Here is a 23589-nt window from a genome sequence, read left to right on the forward strand (position 1 = left end):
AATACACGATAATTTATTTATCTTGAAAAAAAAGGAGTAATATTAATCAATAGAAATTTTTATACATGGTATTAGAATTTATATTTATTAATGAATATATTTAAGGAAAATTATATGAGGGTATATAAGGTGATCAAATGAATCGGAGCAACAAAATGTAAATATTAATTTTATTTTTAATTCGAAACTATGAATGAGCTGATCTGGTCATTCAAGGCTAGGCGCTAACATCTTAACAAAGAATTTTGTATACCTCTAAATTTAAAACTGAATTTACCGTTTTTCCGCAAACGGTTTTTCAAAAATATTTTTTTTTTCTTAATTGTTTACGCTTTCTTTGTCGGCAAACTTCTAAGCATATTTTAGTAAGGATACTACATTCGGCAAACACTTAAGCCGATACACGACCGCTCAAAAAAAAAAATAAATAAAAAGGAAAAAAAAAAGGTTGAAAATTTTTAAACAGCCCTTATACCTGAGATAAAACATTTTTCTTTTTATTACCTTTTTTTTACAATAATTTACCTTTTTGCTAAAATTCAATAAGTGCAAATTTAAAACATATTTTCCAACATATGGTATTATATATTGAACAATGAAAATCACTCGATAAATATTCTTTTTCAGCTTTCACCGATTTCGTTAACAACTTTTTTTTCCCTTCTTCGTTTTGTTGGATTCCCTTTTTCTTTTTTTTTTTTATTTGCATCACTGCAATCGAAAACAATCGATGCGAAACGAAGCATTCTCTGTGTGAGCAAAGCGATTAATCGTTCGTTCTCTCAACACACTCTATCTTTCACGGTGTGTCACACCAGCAGCATATTCAACCCTATCACTCGATTTCCACCCGCACCAATTTTTTTTTTTTATTCTTTTTTTTTTTTCTATTTTTTCCAATCGACCTGCCTCGTACTCTTGACGTCAAGTCAACCGCAAAACTTTAAAAACCTTGCTGTATGAAAATAACATCTCATTATCCATAAATGATATTGCCATGCGAATGTGTGTGTCTCTCTTTCTCTTTCTCTCTCTCCCTATCTCTCGGTACTTTTTCACTTTATGAATTTTTATTTTAAATATGAATTTTAATATTACATGTATTCACACCAAGTTATTGTTGGTATTTTCATACATTTGAGTGTCGTTAATATTTCATAGTTGACAAGAGATTGCCCCGTCAATAAAAAGGGCCAACACCACAAAAGAGGCCTACATATGTCACGCGTGTGTGGCTTCCCATTGTTCTTTTTGACGAGCCGCGTACAGTCTTTTACAATCTAGCTCTCTCACTGAGCAACAAACGAATGTAACCCCTTTAAATAAAAAAAAAAAAATCTCTTTTTAATGAAAATATTTTCACTTGATAAAATCCAGAAAAAAAGACAAGTTCAACTTAATTAAAACTTGAAGCTTTTTTCCTTTTTTGTTTTAAATATAAAAATAGCGATTTTCATGTAAATTTTTTATTTTATCAAATAATAAAAAATAATAGTTTTTTTTCTTCTTATTGTGTGCAAAATTTTCATCAGCATAATACACAATAAAAAATTCACATCACTGTCATTTAATTATTTTTTTTTTTTTAAACAAATACCTGTAGGCGAATTAATATTATTGGCAAGGGGTTACTGAAAAATCAAATTGAACACGTTAATAAACTCAACACTTGATGAGTATATATATATCTAAAATAAGATAAACATATGATCATAGAATTAATACAGTATATATCGAAATATTGTGGAAAAAATAATTATTTTTATATGCCGTTGGGTAGGATTAAACTTGGTTGTGAATGTATGCAAATAGATATGTAATCTGGTGTCAGCGGTGCGAGCAATAATGTCAATCAAACGCACTGGTGGTCGAAAGCCAACAATGGAAAATTGGTAAGAGAGCGAGGAGTATATAGCCCAAAGCGAATATGCAGTATGTAAATGTTGTCGAGGGATCTGCATATATGGATGCACGTAGAGATATTCAATGTATAAAACAGAGCAAAAATATACATGCAATGAGATATTTGAAATATTTAAATATCACTTTTTAAATAATAGCAAGCTTTAATAAAATATATATAATACCTCCACCACACATATAAAAATATAAAACATTATTATTTTTATTTTTTTCACATTGAAAAAACAATTTAAACTCTGATTAAATTAATTTACTATATAAATATTTGTGAAAAAAAATACAAAACTAACAAATGCTGAGTTTCTGCAATTTTTTAGTTTAAATTTTGTTTTTTTTTTTTTTTTCAAATAATTGGAAAAAAAAAATGATTGAAATAAAAAAGTTGATAGATATTTACGTACAATAGGGTATATAAAAAATTCACACACATGGATTTACGTACAATTACTTATGAAAAAAAATAAAATGGAAAGCCGATGAAATTTTCCAAGCACGCTAGACTACCAATGTGTACATCACATACAATACATCGAGCATACGATTGATCGAACACAATTAATTGCGCTGAAATCACATTGGCATTTTATTCCCAAGGGATAAATTGATCTCGAGCAAGTATTGCATTGTATTTATAAAAAAAAAAAAATATACATTTAATAATGCATCGATTAGTTTTTTTTTTTTTCTATTTTAAAATCAATTATGTTAAAAATGTTACCTCTTTTTTTAAATTCATATTCATCATCCCGAGTATATTATATACTCGAGACTAAAGTTTTTCCTTGTATTCAAGATTAATATATATATAAGTAAAATATTATTAGTTAAACACAAAGATGAATGCGGTTGATTGAAGATATATAGTATCAGAAGAGTAATTGTATAGCTTAAGGTGTAACTTATGTATATGTATGTACACAAGCCGTTACAGGAAAACTAACACCCCTAATTCGTAATCAGCGATGCAAACGCCTTGTGGTTAAGCGCCCAGTAGCGTCTGGACGCGTAATATCTCTCTTGCTTAGGTTCTCTAGTTGGTAAGGGCTTCGCGGTTGCATCCCTTGGTAATGAGCTCCCCAGATGTTGCGTTTCAGAAAAGCCATTAGACTAACTCTAAACATCATGGCCATCGGCAGTGTATGCAATGTATTGATGATTTTGAGATGAGCTATAGTTATTGGATAATATATAATATATACATAGTACATACAGATATACATATTGAAAATCTTGTGAAACTGATCTTGCGGGATAAGCGCGCTCTTGAGATGAATACATGAATCAGCTTAGCTTGTCTCTGTAATATATATTGATTTGCTTCATGTTGATTTAATTATTTTTATATGAAACTATGAATTATCATTAATTTTTTTTAATAAAAAATTAAAATTCATTAAATTGATGATTGAATATCAGCTGGAAACATTGACAAAGATAAAAGGAAAAAAAATTGAAACTGAAAAAAAAATCATTTGTAATTTTTTTTATTTATTTTCTTTTTATGCATTCGGCGTGTGTATTGACATTTATTCATTGAAAATAAAAAATAATAATAATATAAATCAAGTACAATAATAATGCATCTTGGCAAATGAGCCAATGCAGGCTTAATTAATATTTATAACTATATAAAAGTGAAAAAATCTGTACAATGAAAGACATGCGGGTAGCAATGAGATGCCTTTGTCCCTAAAAAAAAAAATAATATATAATTTATATATTATTTATTTATTTATTTATTTGCTTCACAATTTTTTATATTGCCCAAGTTTTTAAAACTTTTTTTTTATACTTAGTAGTTTTTTATTTTTAAAAAATACACATATAAAAAAAAATAGCTGATATTATTATATTTTAGTTGATATCGAGATAAAAAAATTATTTAAACGTTAAAAACAAATATTAAAAAATCATAAATCAATTAATGCAATAACATGATAGGCGTAAAATTAAATTATTTTTTTTTTTATCAATGTAACACATATGGTTTATGTATAGTGACTTAAATAACACAGCATCATATTATTCGGTATTTTAACTACTTGCAATATGATTGATTTTATTATTTTGGATTTTTTTTTTTTTTTATATTCTTGAGTAATATAAGTACTGACAATTGATCAGTACTTTTATATTGTATTTTGTTTTTTTTTTTAAATCCAAAATTATTGGTTACAGAGCAAGTAGCACAAAGCCAAATATAATTTTTTCTTCAACGTTTATAACTCTGTAAAAGCAAAGGAGTTTCAAGATATATTTATATATATTTATTTTTAAAAACATTTTTTTATTTTTTTAAAATTTTATTTATTGACAATAATATTGTACGACAATGTCATGAAAAATGATTTTTTTTTTTTTTTTTCAATATTAATTTTTCTACAACAGTATTGATTTTTATTGATTACAAAACAGCGTGAATATTGACATACTTATTAGACTTATATACTGTAAATAATAAAAATAAAATAATAATAAAAATTAATAATTCAAAAAAATTACAAAAAATATTATAGATAAAGAAAAAAAAAAAAACTTTTATATATATAAAAACAAAAACATTTTAACAAATTATAATATTACCGTACGTCACTTTTTAAAAATCCACTCGGACTGTTGTACAATATATCACGTGACCGCCTTAATTATCCAGTAAAATCACACTCGAATGAACGAAAAAGGTTTTGGATTTTAAATATAATAAAACGAAGGAGGATTAATAATTAATAATTGGAAGTTAATTGTTTCTTAAAATGTCATATGCAATAACTTGCAAATATTCGTATTTCTCCTCATTTTTATTTGGTCGATTCTTTGGATTGGTCAGCTGGACAATTTTTTTTATTTTTTAAATTTTTATAAAAATTTTTTAATCTGTATCATTTTTACACACATATAAAAAAAAGTCTTTTAAATTTTTAATTATTACAAATTTTGTTGTGATTATTATTGTGAATATAAATTAAAAAAAAAAAAACAAAAATTATTTACGAATATTTTTATCAAGTAGTCCAGACTCTATCACAAGGTAAATGCAAGTATTACATTGACATTAAGATACTCTTCCGAATAAAGTCAATCGTATTATAATTTTATTTATTTAATTACTCTTTTTTTTTTTTTAAAACGATTAATTGGCGTTGACTATTCTTGGTAAATTATGTATCACAATCTCCACCTCTGTTTTTTTGTTTTATTTTCATTATAATTTATTATTATTTTATCATTTCTTTTTTTTCTATCATTTTTAATTTATTATCACTGTTCTCCTTTTTCGTTTCATTACAATATTCAATTGATTTTAATGACGGTCTTATGGTCCACGAGACATTTGGCTACAGGTAACCCATTCAGGTTCTTGGTCAAGTCAATTTACTTTTTTTTTTTAAAGAGCATTTTTTTATATTTTTATTTCTATATATAGAATAAAAATCTCAGAGTTTATATTCTCATTATCAGCATTAAATAAACAAATTTTTGATAGATAAAAAATTAATGTATCATAAGTGCCTTGTTATTTTTTAAAAATGATTATTTTATTACAATTTTCAAGCAAATTGGGTCATTATTGATTTCCCTGAATTATGGCAAATTTGCACTTTGTGCAATCACATAAAAAACAAATTTATATATTAAAAAATACTTTTCTATTGACACATGTGAATATTAAATTTTTGCATTCAATGAAATATTTAAACCTGAACCTATTTACCAATAAAGTTTCAAATTTATTAAATTAATATGAATCATTGTTATCATTATTTTGTTTTTTATTTATTTATTTTTTTTTTTTGGGAGATGAAAGGCTCAGATTAAAATAAATTTTTTGATGAAAAAAAAGTAACAAAAATTATTAATCTGACTATGACGTATTACAATAATTTATTATTGATAAAAAAATCTTACAAAACAATATATCGGTTGATGTCGATCTCGACGATGGATATCGTTTCGAGTCTTCGAAATCTCACACATTTATATTATATTTTTATAATTATTTATTAACATCATTTTTTTTTTTATCATTTGATTTATTTATATTTTTGGAATTTTTTTATTTTTATGTGTAAAACGAAGATGAATAATCCATCGTCAGATCGATGATCATTCCATTGAGTGTGACAAAAAAAAAAAAATGTTTTTAAAAAAAAAATATGTCAATAAAATTAAAAAAAAAACAGGTATAATCAACCTCATTAATCTTTGAATTATTTCAGCAAGTGAAAATGAAAAAAAAATCTCAATTTTTTGTCCAATAAAGACTAGTCAATGACCTCTATTTGACAAAAATAAAATAATATTATTCAAACCTTATTTTTCGTATGCGACAGTACGATAATAATAGTTGCAATGTTTTCGCAATTATAATTATAATAATAATGAATAATAATAATAATAATATATCAATAATTAATAATAATAAACTAATGTATTTATACATAACGCAATATCGACAAATAAGATTTTTTTTTTTTTTGTTTTTTAATTATTTCTTTTTTAAATGTGACATTGTTGGCACGAATGAAGCATGGCGCTGAATCAATGCCGCCAAAAAATCATTTGAAAAAATATAATTTGAAAATAAAAAATATATATTATAATTAAAAAATACAAACTAACTTTTTGCTTTATATGTGAAATGAAACTCAGAGTTATAAACATGACGTTATATATAAATGCGTAGTATGGTACGTTTGTTTTTTTATTTATTTTATTTTTTTTTTTTTCGGTTGTCTTTACGGAGGGGATTATCATTATTATTACTTTTTTTTCTGAGAAGAGGACTGGGGTTACAATATTTATATGATTATTTATTACTATAATTAGATATTTATTATAAATTACGAGATCACAGTGACGCTTTGACGCGCGGGGATCTTGAGCGAGCGGACTGTCATGCGTGTTTTATGTATTTAAAAAAGAAATAGAGAAAAAAAAAAAAAAAAATTTGTTTTTTCCATTTTACTGTGAAAGTAGATGAAATTTGAATATAAGTGTGAACAATGTTTCTCAAAGTAACATAGTTTCGCTAATTTTCAATGATTTTTTTTTTTTTTTTTTTCATTTTCTTTTTTTTTTCATAAAACATCATGATACAGTCTGCTCCCCATGATCCACATAGTCACAGTTACAGCTTATGTCCCACCTTCTCCACCTTGACGCTCTTTACTTGTATATTTTATCATTTTTTATACTCCATTTGTGTTTTTATTTAATTATTATTCATAAGCAAGCCAATTTTGCGCTTTATTTTCTATATTAATAATTTATTTTTATTTTTTAAATGAGAATTTTTACCTCTCGGTATTTGTTTCATAATATTACTTTCAAAAAAAATTGAGGCTTTTTAAATCCTCACACCCTTTCAAAGGTGCATTAATTTTTAATTTTTATTTATTTTTGAATTATATATTTGCTTCATATCGACCGCAAAATTTACGGCAGATGGCCTAATATGTTACTGTGTTTTAAAAAATACACAAGTACATTTATATTATTCCAATATACATATATAAATTTTTTTTTATTTTTCATTTCGTTTCAGTATATTAATTAATAATTATTGTTAAATTTTCATTATGGCTGTCTATTAACTAAAAATGCTTTTACACATGTTCAATTCATCTTTTTCATAATATAGATACAATGTATTCAAAAACAAAGAAAATATCATGATAAAAAATACAAACAATAATCAAAAATTTACATAATGAAAAAATAAAAAAGTTATCAAAAAAAAAAAAAAAAAGCTAACAAACAAAATGAGCAAATATTTACATTAAATTTTGAGCCTTTTAAAGGCTTTTTTTCTATATTTAAATTCAGGCCCTGCGCATATAATTATTTTGCTTAAAAAATAATTGAAATACATATTCATAATTTTTTTAAATTTTATTTTGTTACGACAATTGATAAAAGAGACGCCGAAAAGTCGACTCGGTGGAACAAATGGCAGTTAAAATTATACAAGTGAACTATCCGGGGTTCATAAATTTAAACCTCGGAAAAAAAAAAAAATACAAACGTTCATATTATCTAAATAAATACTATTTTTTTTTTTTTTTTTTTTTACATACTGGAAATACTTAATACAAGTTTACTTATGTTGATTAATCAACGTTTACAAAATATAAAAAAAAAAAAAACAAAACGAACAATTAAAACACAAAATAAAAAATAAATGCATACAAAAAAAGTAGTTATAAAAAAAAAAAAAAAGTCAATATGACTATATTAAAAAGTCACGGTAAATGCAGTTTTGGTTGTCGATGTCTGACTTGAACGATAATTCATGATTTTAAAAATTGGGAGTACGAAAATCACAGTTGAGAAGAGATAAATATAATTGATTATTATAAAACGAAATAAAAATATATATTTTTTAAATTTATATATATTATATACTATATACTGTTTATCTTTGATTTAAAAATTTTAATTCATCTGAAAATATATAATTTACTCTTCTCAATTTTTTTTTTGTCGGAAATTAATTGAAACATAACAATCAGCAATTAAATTTAAAATAAAAATAAAAAAAGAAGAATAATGATAATGAAAAGATAATATAATAAAAAGTTTACTTAAATAAAAAGTATAAAACAGAATAAAAAAAAAATTTAGATGAAAAAAAAAATTAAATAAATATATATTGAAATTAAAAAAAAAAAATAAGAGACTTTTCTTTTTATTTTTCTTATAAAAGGTCTCGAGAATGTTTATGTGTCAACTAAAATTGTCACAATAAGAGCTAAGCTACCGGAGATCATTTGAAAAACTTTTGCGAGCATCAAATTTATCTACTTTAATTATTTTTACTTTGACTTATTACTGATTTATTACTTTAGTTATCAATTGTTGTTAATTTTTTTTTCTTTTTTTTTCTTATTTTGTTTTATACACATTCTCTTTTATCCTCCACATTCCCCTGTCTATTATATTTTTAAAAATTCATTCACTTATTGTTTTTTTTTTTTTTTTTTTTCGTTTTTGGAATACAACACACCACTTATAATTCTCATATATATTTACAGACTTTTTGCTCGAGACACTTAAACACAATAATACAGTAATTTAAAAAGTCACTTTCAAATATTTAAATTTTTGAATTAAACAATTTCATAATTTATATATATATTATATTTATTTTGAAATTTCTTTTTTTCTTTCTTAATTTAGCATAGTTAAAAAGCGAATAATATACTATCAAAAAATCACGATAAAAGCATTAGTGTTTACTAGTGTCTCGAGTAGTTTAAAATAAAATAAATTATTCTCAGGTCTTTGTCGACAAAGATACCTAAGAATCACAAAAAAAAAAAAAAAAAAAATCCCATATTCTATTTATCTTTTAAAATTAAAACAAAAAAATCACGCTACTTTTATAGACTTTTTTTTTTTTACTAATTTACATCCATAGTGAGATCATCATTTGATTATTCGGTAAGTCCTCTTTGGATCTCGTCCAGCCCTTTCTCCTTGCTTATCGATGAAAAGTTTTTTTATAAATAATTTAATTCAATAAATTATTCAATTTTGAAATATTTTTTTGTTTCAAATTATAATTATCTTTCTGATTATATGCCGATGTTGATTGTAGTATCTCATCTGGATGAACAAAACGATGAATGTGCAAAACAGCCACGAGATGATTAATATATATATTTTGTTCCATTAAATAATTTAATACGTCTTGATTGATTGGTTTATTTTCTTTTTGAAATAAAAAAAAAAATCCTGAGAAGTGTTGGAGCACGAGTGTAGAGAATAAATACGTGATAAAACGTTAAATCCTTTTTGTGAGCAACTTGATTACTTGATGCACTTCTCAGTGGATTTTTTTTTATATACTCTTCATCTTCAGTTTCCCCCCATTATTTTTAAATTATTATTTTTTTTATTTCAATCTTTTTTTTCGTTAATCGGTCAACTACCTCTTGATCGCGCCATCAGCGTTGTCGTCGCCGATTTAGGCGCCTTGCCCGTCTCTATCGCAGACGTGATACAAGCCGCCAACCAAGGTAAAGTGCCACTGTCGTCCACAAAGTCTCTCGAAGTGGCGCCGGAATCAACATTGAAAATAGACTGTCCGTTGAAGACGTCGTTGTTGATGCTGTTACACTTGGAAAATTTGCACCAATAAATGGTAGTCTTGATTTTTCAATTTCTGCATCCTGCAACAATAAAATGAAAGAACAAAAATTTTAATTATCTGCTATATAAGAATTATTTTTACTATTTATTACTAATAATATATATATATAAATTTATTTATTGTTTTTTTATTTAATTGGAATGATAATTAAGGAAATCAGTCGTCCAAAAAACCTCAGCATACCGAGTTCCCCCTTATTTCATCTACGTTTCATTGAATATATGTCGGGATATCACGAATCGTGATTTTTTTTTCTTTCGCATTAACTGTAGGGGTGGATCTTGGGATCACCAATTTGGCCTCGGGTATTCGAACACAGAGAAAGAATCACTCCTCACCTCACTCCCAGTTATCATTCCCGAAAAGAAGAATAAAAAAAAAAAAACAATCCCTTGGTCGACGACGGTCCTTCTCAGTCAATTAATTGCACAAAGATCCCTTTGTCTTCTCTGTAGTCTATACATGTTATACAGACACATATATACTCAACTTCCGATTCCCGTTTTCATCTTAATCCAAATACTCAGTGTTATAATAAACGCGGCAAAGTCCAATCTTCGAAGGCGCCTTTATGGACGCGAGCAATATAATCTTCAAGAGCTAAAGATAGCGGTTTGGGCTTGTATTTGAGTTTCAGTTTAGCGAATACACTTCTCTTTATATTTCTTTTTTTTTTTTCATCATTGTCATCTTGTATTATGTAGTATATGTACTTTTATTTTTCCACCCTTCAAGAGACACCCCATCGAATGACAAACACTCGCCGGGTCTCACCGTATATTTATATTTGTATTTATATATATAGAAGATAGTGAAAGATTATTGTGCGAAAAGCACGAAAAAGAAAAAAAAATGTGTCACATTAAAGAAGAATTATTGGAAAACTCTGATATAGTATATAATTTTTTTTTTTTTTCTGTGGTTCGATTAATCCACAGTACTTTTTTTTTTTGTTATATATATTTATTATGTTTTTTATGCGACTATTGTTTTTTTCTTTTTGCTCAACTACTTTCACCCATCAAATAAAACAAAATAGAACACAAGAAATAAATAAAAAAAAAAAGCGAAAAATAGTAGTTTATGTTGTTTCTTGAAATTATATTCCATAAAAAAAAAATCAAGTAAATAAAAATAATATTAAAAAAAAAAAATTACAAACTGGGGAAAGTCAGTACTTTGTGTGCACTTGGCCATTTGGCGGAAAAGCCGAGAAAGAGACTAATGATGAAAAAAGAAAAAAAAAAGTATTTCATCGAATAATTTGCGATCAATTTCCTTTGGTTTTTTATTTATTTATATTTGTTTTTTTTTTTTATTTTTATTTTACCTGTGGGTGTGAATATAGTAAGACAAGTGCAAACGGCTACGGCCTCGTGCCCACCACGACATGGCCACTTAACTTTCACAGGGGATGTGGCTATTTAGACAATGTTACATGCTCACTTGCTTTTGACATGCCCTCATGAATTTATATAGATTCAATATGTAATTCATCGAGTAATTCAATTCTTTTTTTTTTTGTTTGTACAAATTTAATTTTCTTTTAAACAATGTTAAACACGACATTCACGCAGTACAATTAATAATCATTCCAAATATATGAAATTTAATTATACAAAGTAATTTGACAGGACACACACAGACAAGTTTACCTTATTCTCATTTTTATTTTTTATACATTTGAAACAAAGAGCTGTGTCAAATTAGATTAAAATTGCGCTGAATGCAAAGTTCTATTATCTTTGTTTATATATTCATGAATCATAAATAAGTTGATTTGCTATTTAAAGAAATTTAATATAATTTTTTTACTATAAAGAATTGCAAACAAATAAAAAAATAATATATACGAATACAAAATAAATAAATGAAAAAAAATTACTATCGTTAAAATAAAATAAATGAATTTTAAATTGAGTACAAAAAAAAAGCCTTCAAGACTAGACATTTGATATCTTCTCCAAAGGGATTTTCCCAATTTCACGGATCTCCAACTTTTTCCCTTCTCAATTACCACCACTTAACCAGTAATAATTAGACGCAACTGAAATTGGATCAAAGTATTTGGACTTTTTGTCTTATTTAAGCTGATTAAAGTCAAAATAAAAATTCAACAAAATCAGTCTAATAACAACGAGTCTTTTTTATTTTTAATTTAATCATGTTCTTGATTTTTTAATTCTCTGATTTCAAGAAAAAACAAACAAAATTATTTAAAAAGTAATATTTTATTTTTGCCCTTTGGTGTCTTAAGTATAAATGGAAAAGTTAATGCCCAATACATCTTAAGTATTTATATTACGATGATACATATTTGATCAGAACATTGGGATTGGAAAAAAACAGAGGGTAAAATAAACCCAAACGGAAATCGAATAGGGGCCAATACTTCATGTCTTTGGCTGGGTCACACGAGAGTCGATATTTATTTTACCCACGGGACACAGAAGCTGATAACTAAATTCGCGTTTATAGCCCTTGAGTTCACGCTTTAACAAACCCCAGGTTATAATATCACAAACGAAAAAAAAAAAACAAAACAAAAAATAAATATATCTCACATGAAAACATAATACACCGTATAATTTATTGTTTATTATTTCAGATAGAGATTAATTAAAAAAAAAAAAAAAATTAAATAAAAGAACATTAAAATCTAGCAAGCAATAAAAGTTTTTGTTGAGTTTATATATATATTTGTTAACATGGCAATTAGTTTTAGTGAAAAGTTTTTGAAAGCGCGTCCAAGGGGATTTTGCTTCAAGCTTGCAAAATAACAGTGTGAGGGTTGTTAGATTGAGGTACAAAATGAGGGGTATTTTGTGGTGAATTGAAATGTACACAGGAGGTAAAGTAACGAGAAATTCAGGTAATATAATAGCGTCTAGGTCGCGTGTGTATGCATTTAGATACCCTCTTATGATATAGCTATAAACGTGCAAGTGGCGAGTTTTGAATTGAGTGAAAAGTTTGAAAGTTTGTTAGTATATTTTGTTCGCGAGAAATCCAAGTAAAGAACTTCCCCTACGGGAAAATGTATTACTAAAATTATTTTATACACATGATGGTTTAAAACATGAAATATATATCTTGACGTTAACTCGTTTACTAACATGTCAGAAATAAATTATTATATTATTTTTTATATATCAAAAATAATTATGTGTATATAATATTGATAAATATAATTATAATTCGTATTTGAGTGTTTTTACCTTGGTCTTGGAGGCATGAAAGTCATCAGCAATATTTCTGAGATTTGCACCAACACTTGCCCATTCACGTTCATTACAAGAATGACCAAGATGACTACAACATCCACTATTATTATCTGATCTATTTGTTCCTTTTTCAAGTATTGAATTTTCAGATGTAAGTCTTCTTCTTCTTGGTCTTGGTCTTGGACTTGGTACTGGTGCATTACATTCAGGAAATTGAAATGCAGCATCACGTGTTGGACTAGTTGGTGCTGATACTGTAACTTGTGGTTCTGGTGGTGGTAATTGTTCAACAGCTGATAGTACAAGATCAGGAAGTGGTAAACGTGATAAATCTGAATCAATCAATATAACTGGATGATCACGATTTCCAGAAATATCACCAACTCGTCTTGGTAAGCGATCTGTAAAAATAATAATATGAATTTATATTTTTTTTTTTTTATTGATTATTAAAAAAGTAAGTCACAAATGTCACATACATGATATAAACGTACAAGAAAAAAGCAAGAATATATAAAAGAAAAATTTATATCTAGTATGAAACCAGGTGATAAGAAATTTACGACAAGTTTCTCGATAAGTTTACCCACTTGAGACACTTGATGTCACTACAAAAGCTTGTGGTGACTTTAGTTTTTTTTTTTTTTCTTTTTGATCGGTGAAATAATTCGTAGCGATAACCGTATATATGATCCGTTCATCTTTCGTTTTGAAAAGAAAATTGAGGTGAATATTTTTTTTTTTGTTATACTTTTATGTATAATATATAGTTTAATGGTATATAAGCATCATTGAGAAAGACATCAGACAAAATACACGAAATGTACATTTTTGCCCTGGTTTTATGCACTATCATAAAGCTTATACACATGGTGCATTTGTGTGTATACATATATCTTGGTTTATCGAGTCTAGACACACGGTACAAGACACCGCGAATGAGCCCCCGTGGTACACAAGAATTCTATATCATACATATATATGAAACTTAAGGTACAGAGAGAATAGACAAGTAAGAGCTAGTATATCAAAAGAGAGAGAGACTAAATTAACTACTGGAATATATTCATTTTGCGATTCACAAACTCATACACATCACACAACATTCAGACTCCCTCTTGGGATATGAATTCATTTAATTTTCATTAAAAACAACCAACATGTTTTGATGTGCATGAAAAATTCTGTATAATCTCTATATAAATTTATTTATCATCAAGTATATTATATATACATATTTATATAGTCAATCTCACTGTGCAATTTTCTTTCGCATATATACATGTACTTAATGCTTTTTTTGCCTTAATAAAATTACAATCATTACAAAAAATTAAAATGAAATATTTAAAACAATACAATGAAAAAATATATAAAATATATTATAATAATTTGGATGATCGAGCGTGACAAAGAATTATTTTCAAGCCCGGGGCTTATTGTTCAAGTAAATATTGTGGCTTAGATATCCTTGACATTTCAAAGTATCCTCTTTCACTCTTCTTGCAAATATATCTGCAATATTCACACATGTACACATCATTTGATTTCATTGCAAAACTTCAAGTTAATTCAAATTTGTACATAATATTTTTAAAAAATCTTAAACGTCATTTATGCGTATGTATAAAAAAAAATATTTTTAATTTTATTATTTCTAAATTTATTTTTATAATTCAACAAATTTTTCTTTGTGCACGTGGACCCGCATATGTGCAAAATAGTCTACGTGCCTAGAGCACTTGTATTACGTACACACCCTTGAAGCTGTTAAGTGCATGTAAATATGACTCAGCCAACACACCATAAAAGATTTTTCTTTGCAACTTTTAATAAAAAGATTTGTAAATAATAAAAAAAAAAATAAAATAAAGAATAAAGTATTCGTTTGCTCTCGGTAATGTTCGTTTTTATTATATATATATTTTTTTCAGTATACATATATAAATGTAGCTTAGTTTAAACTGCACAAAGAACCTCATTCAAGGCCGCGTGAAAATAGCGCACGCGCGAGTCGCGCAATCCGACGGTACGTGTCCCGTTTAGTTTTTTATGTATTGTATCGGTTAGCAAAAGTTTCTGTATAAGGCACATGTGCATTACACTATACTCATCTACTATAATGTATACAACTAATTTTATATTATTTTATTAATCTTTGCACTAAACTACTTGTTCGAATTTCTCCGTTTTTTTTTTTTATTTTAAACTTAATTTGTTGTTGCAAATATATGAGTCAATTTAAACGAGTCTTGACGTTTAGACGCGTGCTCCCTCTATCACTTTATATTATACACATATTAACAACTTGCAAATATAAAATACGTATGTCGTGGTTTATCGCAAAATGCATTTCCGGAACAATGGGACAGTAACTGAGAAAGAGATAACAATGCTACTGCGTTGCTTGGATAAAATGTCTAGCGGAAGACAGAAAGAAAAAAAAAAAATGAGTTAATCATTAATCATTGCATCTCTTATTATCAAGACAATGTTGATTTTTTTATTCTATTATTATAATTATAATTATTATCTTGTTTATATATAGTATTATTTTTTTTTTTTATTTTCTTATGTTTCGATTCACTGTTAATTGAATAAGAATTGTTTTTATTGGATTTTTTTTTCTCTATTTTATAAATGAAATGTACAAGTCTAACAATTTTTTATCGGTACGAGTGTTGGCATCTAGATTACTGTATAAGATATATATGAGACGGGTCAGCTAATAACCGTATCAAATTTCAATGAGAACAAAAAAATTAAAATACAAAAAAAAAAAAAAAAAATGATAATAAGAATAAATGAAAAAAAGTACAAGTATATATGAGATCAATAAATTAAATAGACAGCTAGCAGACTTGACTAAATAAAAAAAATTCTCATTTGTTTATATCTTAAAATTAAAAAACAGAAGGGCATTGAGAAAAAATAGAAAAAAAGTTTTGATAAAATGATAAGCATTCAAGTCCGACGGGCAATAAAAAGACATCTTCGTAAATATATACATAAAGAAAACAAGCAAAATAAAACAAAAAAAAAATAATGAGGAAAAAAAAAAGTTAGATAAAATAAAATAAAAAAGTTAGACTGGTTGACCTATCGATGTGGAGAATAAGATAAGATGAGTTTTTGACGCGTAGTTTTTTTGTTTTTTTATATATATTTATTTTGTCGCATATAGCTAGAACTTGGATCATGATGATCATGATGATGATGATGATTATTTTTCGTGAGTTTAGTACTGTGTTCATATTTTTTGCACGCTTCGTATTACCGTATCCAATGAATTTTTGAAATGCATATACGTATATACATGTTTTCCCTTGGGTTAACCAATGACTATCACGGAAACATACATAGAGTCTCGATGATATGACGAATATACTTTATATTTCATGAAGAGACTCTAGAGACGTGGTAACTCCTGTACAAGCTGACCCAACCTCTTCACCCTCTGACTCTATCATCGCTTCTTCACGACTTTGTCATTCTCATCGGGATCGATAAAAGGTCGTATACACTCACTTTTTCATATTTTCTTTTCAAATGATATATCATTTGCATCTTTGAATATATACATATATCTCTACTCATACATCTTGTGCTCAAGTCATCTCTGATCCATACGAACATAAATTATTATTATTATTATTGATTGATAATTTTTATCTATGAATTAATACCTTCAAACTTTGTGTTATACTACTTGCACTGATTGTATTATGTGTGGTTACATAATAATACGAATCTAAGGTTATATGAAAACAATTTTAATTTAATAAATTATACATGAGAAGGGTCATATTTTAACCACACACATAAGCCACAATATCACAGGACATGACCACAAAAATATATATGCAAGTGAATCTAAAGAAAGTACAAAAATGAATAAAAGAAAAGATAGTTTTTTTTTTCAATTTATTTTCTTTCTGTTTTGCGAATATATGTTACGCGAGAGAATCAGGCATAGTTTATGCTTACACTCTTGAGTATATAAAATAATACCAGCTGGTTTTAGAATTAATTTTAGAAATGAAAAGCCCCTGATTCTGATGCAACATTTGTGAGTGCACAATATTCCAAAGTTTGAAATTCAAGCATGGTTATTGACCCGTCACATTTATTCAGTCGTTTAATTCCTCAAATTTTTTTCCCTCTCTATGAGTATATTTTCGTTGTATATATACACAATTTATTGTACTTATATAAGTTATTTTTTACGTGCGTTGAAAAAATTAATTATTGTATGTGTGTGGCTTGCAAAGTTTCAAGAAATTATCATTGATTTTAATGGGGAAATATAGTAGCATAATAAAAAAACTACAGTAACAAATATTATATTTGAAATTATTTTTAGATTTGCGAGTATATGTTTGTTTTTTCGTCACTTTGTAAAATAAAATTTACCAACGTTGGAACTATATAACACTTATCGGTTTTTACTGGATAAAAATAATTTTAAAAAAAGTAATAATAAAATAAAAAATAAAAAAAATGTAAGGTAGAAGAATTGAGCAAAAATGTCCCAAGTAGTTAAGAGTTGGTGTGGGCCGGCGCAGGGTCATGGCCGGACAACGTCTGATTTTTTTTTTTTTTTCATTCTTTTTATTTTATTTATTTAAAACTTTTATTTCGTTTTAAGAATTTTTTTTATCATGGATTTACCCTCACACACATATACACACACAACATTTCTAGCTCTCTGTAACTTTCCATATAATTTTTTTTTAGTCTGACTGTTTTTTTAACCCTCTAGTCTTTACTCCGTTCCGTCCTTCATCTCGTAAAACTACATTTTATTACACACCGAATGTAAATCATTGTACATTTGCACCATGCGTAAATTCAACCCAGCATACACGTGTGCATATATTTGGTACTTATAAAGTATTAAAAAAAAATTTCATATGAATTATTTTTATTATTTTCATTTATCATAAAAATAACATTTGTTTTTTTTACACTGACAAATCAGTCATTTTAAATGATGAAAATAAAAAGTCTTGATATTTTATGAACATCAACAAGACCCCATACAAATTTTTTATTATACTTGACTAATTACACTGATTATTATGTTTATTTATATGAAACGAATTTAGAGCAGTTTAAATTTATAAAGTCTCATCTAAATAATATTTTTATTTTAAAAAAAAAAACCACTATAAGACTAACTAGTATAAAATAATTTTATGCTTTTTATCTTTTGCAATGAAAGAAATTTATATGAGTAGTTAGCTTTTTTTTACAAAAGCAATATGTTTGCGAATATAGTTACCATAAAAAAAAAAAATACGTCACTTAAATATTTATTAAAAGACATATACGCATTTGTGAAACTACTCGGAAATATTTTATCAAAACGCGACCTGCACAACTACAGATAAGTATCTGTCAACAAAACTCTGACTCAAATATATTTTACTTGATAACTAAAACACTGACAAAAAAAAAAACGAAAAAGTTTATGCGTTGACACTTCAAGTTTCATAGTCCAAGTTTAGATGAAAATGATTGTTAACTATTTTTTTTTTTTTTATTATTATTTCTATTTCTATACACTAATACTCACAAAACAATTTGAATTTATAAATTCAACAAAATTAAATTTCTCAAATGACACTTTTGTTGTACGCGATATAAATTATGTATAAGTGAAATTTAATTAAAAAAAAAAAAATCTACCGAATAAAAAAAGTATGTACTTACGATTGCGTGATGGATGCTGTGAATTTCTGGTTCGAAGGACCTGTTGCAGGGCTGTGTAAAGGTCGAGCATCAGCTGCTCCAACTGTTGACTCTGTGTCTCAGCCTCGTCCTCAGACGGCAAGGCAAATGGAATAGCCATTATTTTTTTTTTTATTATAAATTTAATTTAATATTTTTTTATTTTCTCTTGTTTGATAAATGAATAAGATGATTCAATTGAGCACTTTAACTAAAGTAACGATAACTTAAACAATCGTCTGTCAAAAGTTTCGAGCACTTACACTTGGTAAATAAATTGAATCAACTTGGAGTAAATTTGTCTAAAGAGTTTTGACAAAGCATTTGATCGTTTATTATTAAAAAGTCTTGTTATATTTTTTTTTTTTGTTCAATTTTAATATTTGAGTATATATTTTTTGTATATATATATTTATTTTTTTTTCTACACTTTATTATCACACAGGTAAAAATTAATATTAGAAATTTTCATTATTGTGTCCAAGTGCGACGACCTCTTTTCTGTCACCGAGGCTTGCACGTGGTATATGGTTGTAGTACGCTTGAGTACGATATTTAATTGAATGCACTCGTTATTTAAAAATATAATTTTTTATTTTTATTATATATTATTATCACACCACTTAAACATAAAACAATATTAAAATTATTAATTATAACGCCGTCTAAAGCGTCTGTAAGGAGGATCCTCGAATGGATCAATTTCCATAAGTGTTGATTGTCGCGCGTCAAACGCTTTTATTAAAATATAAAAACTCTTATTTTTCAATAATATCACAAGTAATAATTTTATGAAAAATAATTGTTCCGTGATTCAACAATTATCAACCTTTTTTTATTTTTTTCTAATGTTTTTTTTTTTTTTTCTAAGTTCAATTTTGACTATGATAATAATTTTTATTTAATTACTTATAAAAACAATGAGCACAGTCACGATTTGATACAGTTTTTTTTTTTTTTTTCTATCACGCAAAAAATTAAATTTCGATTGTCACTTTAATGATGTTGCAAATGTCCAAATTATTGCAAAAAAAAAAAAAAAATATTCAAACACTAACTTTTTTTATTTCACAAATCAACAAATAATTTTACTGATTGAAAATTTAAAAAAATTTACAAGTTTTTTTTTTTTTTTTTTTCTCAATTAATCAACAATTGTAATTTATGAAAAAAAAATTAATAATTTTTTAAATTTATTAATTTTTAAATAACAATAATAAACTGGTAAAATTGAATACGTATTATTATTTTTTATTTTTGTAAAATGCACTTGAGATGAAATATAATAAACTTTTTATAAGTTGAAATACACAAGATTTCGACTGAGCTGTACGTGTCTATGCCCCTCGATGTCTGATGTGGCTATGATCAAATTCACTCGTCGAAACGTTGGTCTCTAGCCTGTAGTAACCCCCCACTATCAATATTTTCAAGTTTGGTTTAAGTTGTATTTGTAAAGCCACGGGGTGATATAGTGGGGCATAATATTACGTGCGCGCGCACCTCGTGGACCACAGATACGCACGATAGCGCGCGCGTTTGTGAATATGCTGTAGTCGCTATGAAGTCGCGGTACGAGGAGAAAAGAGAGTTGTATAAATTTCTGGGTGGGGGTTAGTAGTAGTAGTAGAAACCCCTTGGTCATGGGGGTTATATGTGATAGGGAGGGTGGGAAGGAGGGAAGGATAGCTGAAACGGGAGGGGGCGTATGGATGATTGAAAAAAAAATAAAATAAAATAATAAAAAATTGTACGAGGGGAACGACAACGTTAGCAAGAAGGGGTAAACGAACAATATATATATGTACATGTACATATTATCATATGAATATACATATACACATATAACATAACATGATTGTGTACAGTAGTGTCATCGGTCGTCTACCCAATCAAACTCTACACAGGCAAAAAAAAAAAAAAAACTAAATTAATTAAACTCTTAAAAAATTAAAAAATATAACATTTATACGCTTAATAAAATTTAAATGAAAAAAACAAAATTGCTACGCATATTGATGTATTATATTAATTCAAAAAAAAAATTACTTTATACAAGTAAAAAGTATAAATAATTTATAAATTAGCATTAATAAAATAAATATATAATAATAATTATTTTTTATTATTACAATATAAAGCTATATATCGTACGCACGATTGGAGTTGTGACATTAAATTACTCCAAAGTGCTCAGAAGGAAGAAGAGAAGAGGGACGCGTAATCAATGTTATATTTTATTTTATTTTTTTTTGTTTTCTTTTAAAATTTATTATTTTTTTTTAATTTTTATTATCTCTTCTCTTCATAGCCAACAAGTTTAGTTAAAAGTTGGAGTATGTATTTATGTATATGCATGCATTGAATCGTTAGTATATATAGAAGCATGTGCCTCCGCACATGCCCTGCCACTTGCCACCACCACCATCACTGTGTGGCCGAGTGTAACTGCGTAGTTTGTAAAAGCCATGGACCGAGGGCAACATCGACGACGACGACGACTTGCCTGATCGTGTTTACGTGAAGGGGGTAGCACTAAGAAAAACTTGTCTTATAATTCCAACTTGCTTTGCTTGAATTTAAACCTACCAAGCAAGCTACCAAGGAGGTGAGCGGCAAACACTCGAGATAATAATAATAATATTAATAATAATGATGATAATAATAAAGATAATAAAAAAACGAGACCCACGCGGGGCTACCGTGTTACGAGTACGATGAGTATATACTATATATACAAAATCTCATATATACGGCCAACATACAGAACATCTTATAAATGATGAAAAAAGATGCGCGATTTTAGTGCATTTAATTATATGCAAACTTCATTATGATTATAATTTATTTTTTATCTTGATTATTTAAATAAAAATATTTATTTTTCAAAAGAGAAAGGGCTTGTGTCGATTAGCTAAATCGACAAGTTGCGAATCATTATAAGTATAGTAGAAAAAAATATATATATTTAGCAGTAAGAAAAAATATCTAGTATCTTAACAACAGTTGCACGTTCATAGTTTATAGTTGACAGATATACCAATGCATTAACCATTATCATATACGAGTGGTAGACAAGTAATAACAAATAAACATGGCCTTTCTCACTGTCACGATTAATTTTATTTTAGTGTGACAATTATATTTTTAAAAATTTTCTTTCAACCACAAACCACTATACAATAGCCTTCTTCCAAAAATATACATATTCAAAAATTATATCAATGTTAAATGTGGCCGGATGAATATATAAGCTCACATATTTTAGTGTGGTTATCCTTGTATATCGTGAGTCAATTGCTTTTTAATATTTTTCATAACTTTTAGTTGTGATATTTATTATTTTTAATATTTATATCTTGATAACGAAGTGATTATTAGTATTACGTTGTTACAAATGCTTATTTGGTACGTGCTGATAGAAGCTTGACACAGGTTATCGGCTTATAGAGTAATAGACAGGTGTATATCATCTTCAAATATATATGTATATATATAATTGTAGATCTATGCGTTGGCATGTAGATCACATGGTAAATTGGATTTTAGATGTGGCTTGGGAGGAACAGTTTCGTCCTTCAAAGGATGACATTACAGACCGATGACATTACTATTATAGACTGTTGTAACCTCTGCACAGCAAAATTATTTTACCCACATATATATATACCTACAAAATCAACCTCAGAATATTGCTATATATAGCTGGTCACCATCAGCTTGATTTACCTACTCATCAGCTAAAGTGCACGTATTATCTTCCCATCCAATTTCAATTTGAAATATGATAAAAAAATTACACATATTGCGCATTTAAATTTAATAGAATTTCACTATTTTAATTTGTTTTTTTTTCTTCTTTTTACGAAACAATAAAAGATGAGAATTTAATAAAATATTTATTAATGATACTCTTAGTATATAATCTATATGATTATATTTTTTTATTTATTTAGTTTTATTTTAAGCGAGACATGTGATATGAAAAATGACAAGATAATAATGGAGGACGAGGCAGTAGTGTATATATTTAAATGAGAATAAAATAAAATATCGTTGATAAAAATAGTAAATGCATATAAATGCGAAGGCTTTCAGCAATCAGTATACTATGTAGTATACAAATGTTTTTATGCTTTATCAATTGGTTAGGTATTATCATTTGTAGTGGGTGATATGAAATTTTATAAATAAAATTTACTGTGTGGTTTGATGCACTGACTTGTCACTCTTTAATGCAAATAAAAGGTCATAAAACAGGTCTAATTAATAATAATAAAATCTGTCTTTAATCTAAAAAATTTTTAGGGGCGTGGGAGAGGGTTTGAAAATAATTTAAAAACAATGGAATTAAAATATTTCAATAATTTCATCTTGAAAATAAAATAGCCTTGATTATTCTGTAATTACGTATATGAATATTATGACTCATATGAGTAGTAGAAATTTATTTCGTGCTACTTATCTGTAATATCATTTATTTATGATTTTCTTGATTTGGCAATCTTTTGATTCTTTGAATGATAGTTTTTTTTTTTTTATGTTTTTCAAGTT

General features: G+C 26.7%; 1 protein-coding gene across 1 annotated transcript; it reads right to left on the bottom strand.

Annotated features, from left to right (window-relative positions):
* Nucleotides 1-4556: 4556 nt before the first annotated feature.
* LOC122851638 lies at nucleotides 4557-20581 on the bottom strand. Its single transcript, XM_044150998.1, has 3 exons — nucleotides 19018-20581; nucleotides 13297-13703; nucleotides 4557-10097 (listed from the first exon to the last, which is right to left on the bottom strand). Exons 1-3 carry the CDS (start codon nucleotides 19154-19156, stop codon nucleotides 9912-9914), a joined length of 732 nt encoding a protein of 243 aa, XP_044006933.1. The 5' UTR covers nucleotides 19157-20581; the 3' UTR covers nucleotides 4557-9911.
* Between the last annotated feature and the right edge of the window lie 3008 nt (nucleotides 20582-23589).

Source organism: Aphidius gifuensis, linkage group LG3 (assembly GCF_014905175.1).
Source record: "Aphidius gifuensis isolate YNYX2018 linkage group LG3, ASM1490517v1, whole genome shotgun sequence".
NCBI lineage: Eukaryota > Metazoa > Arthropoda > Insecta > Hymenoptera > Braconidae > Aphidius > Aphidius gifuensis.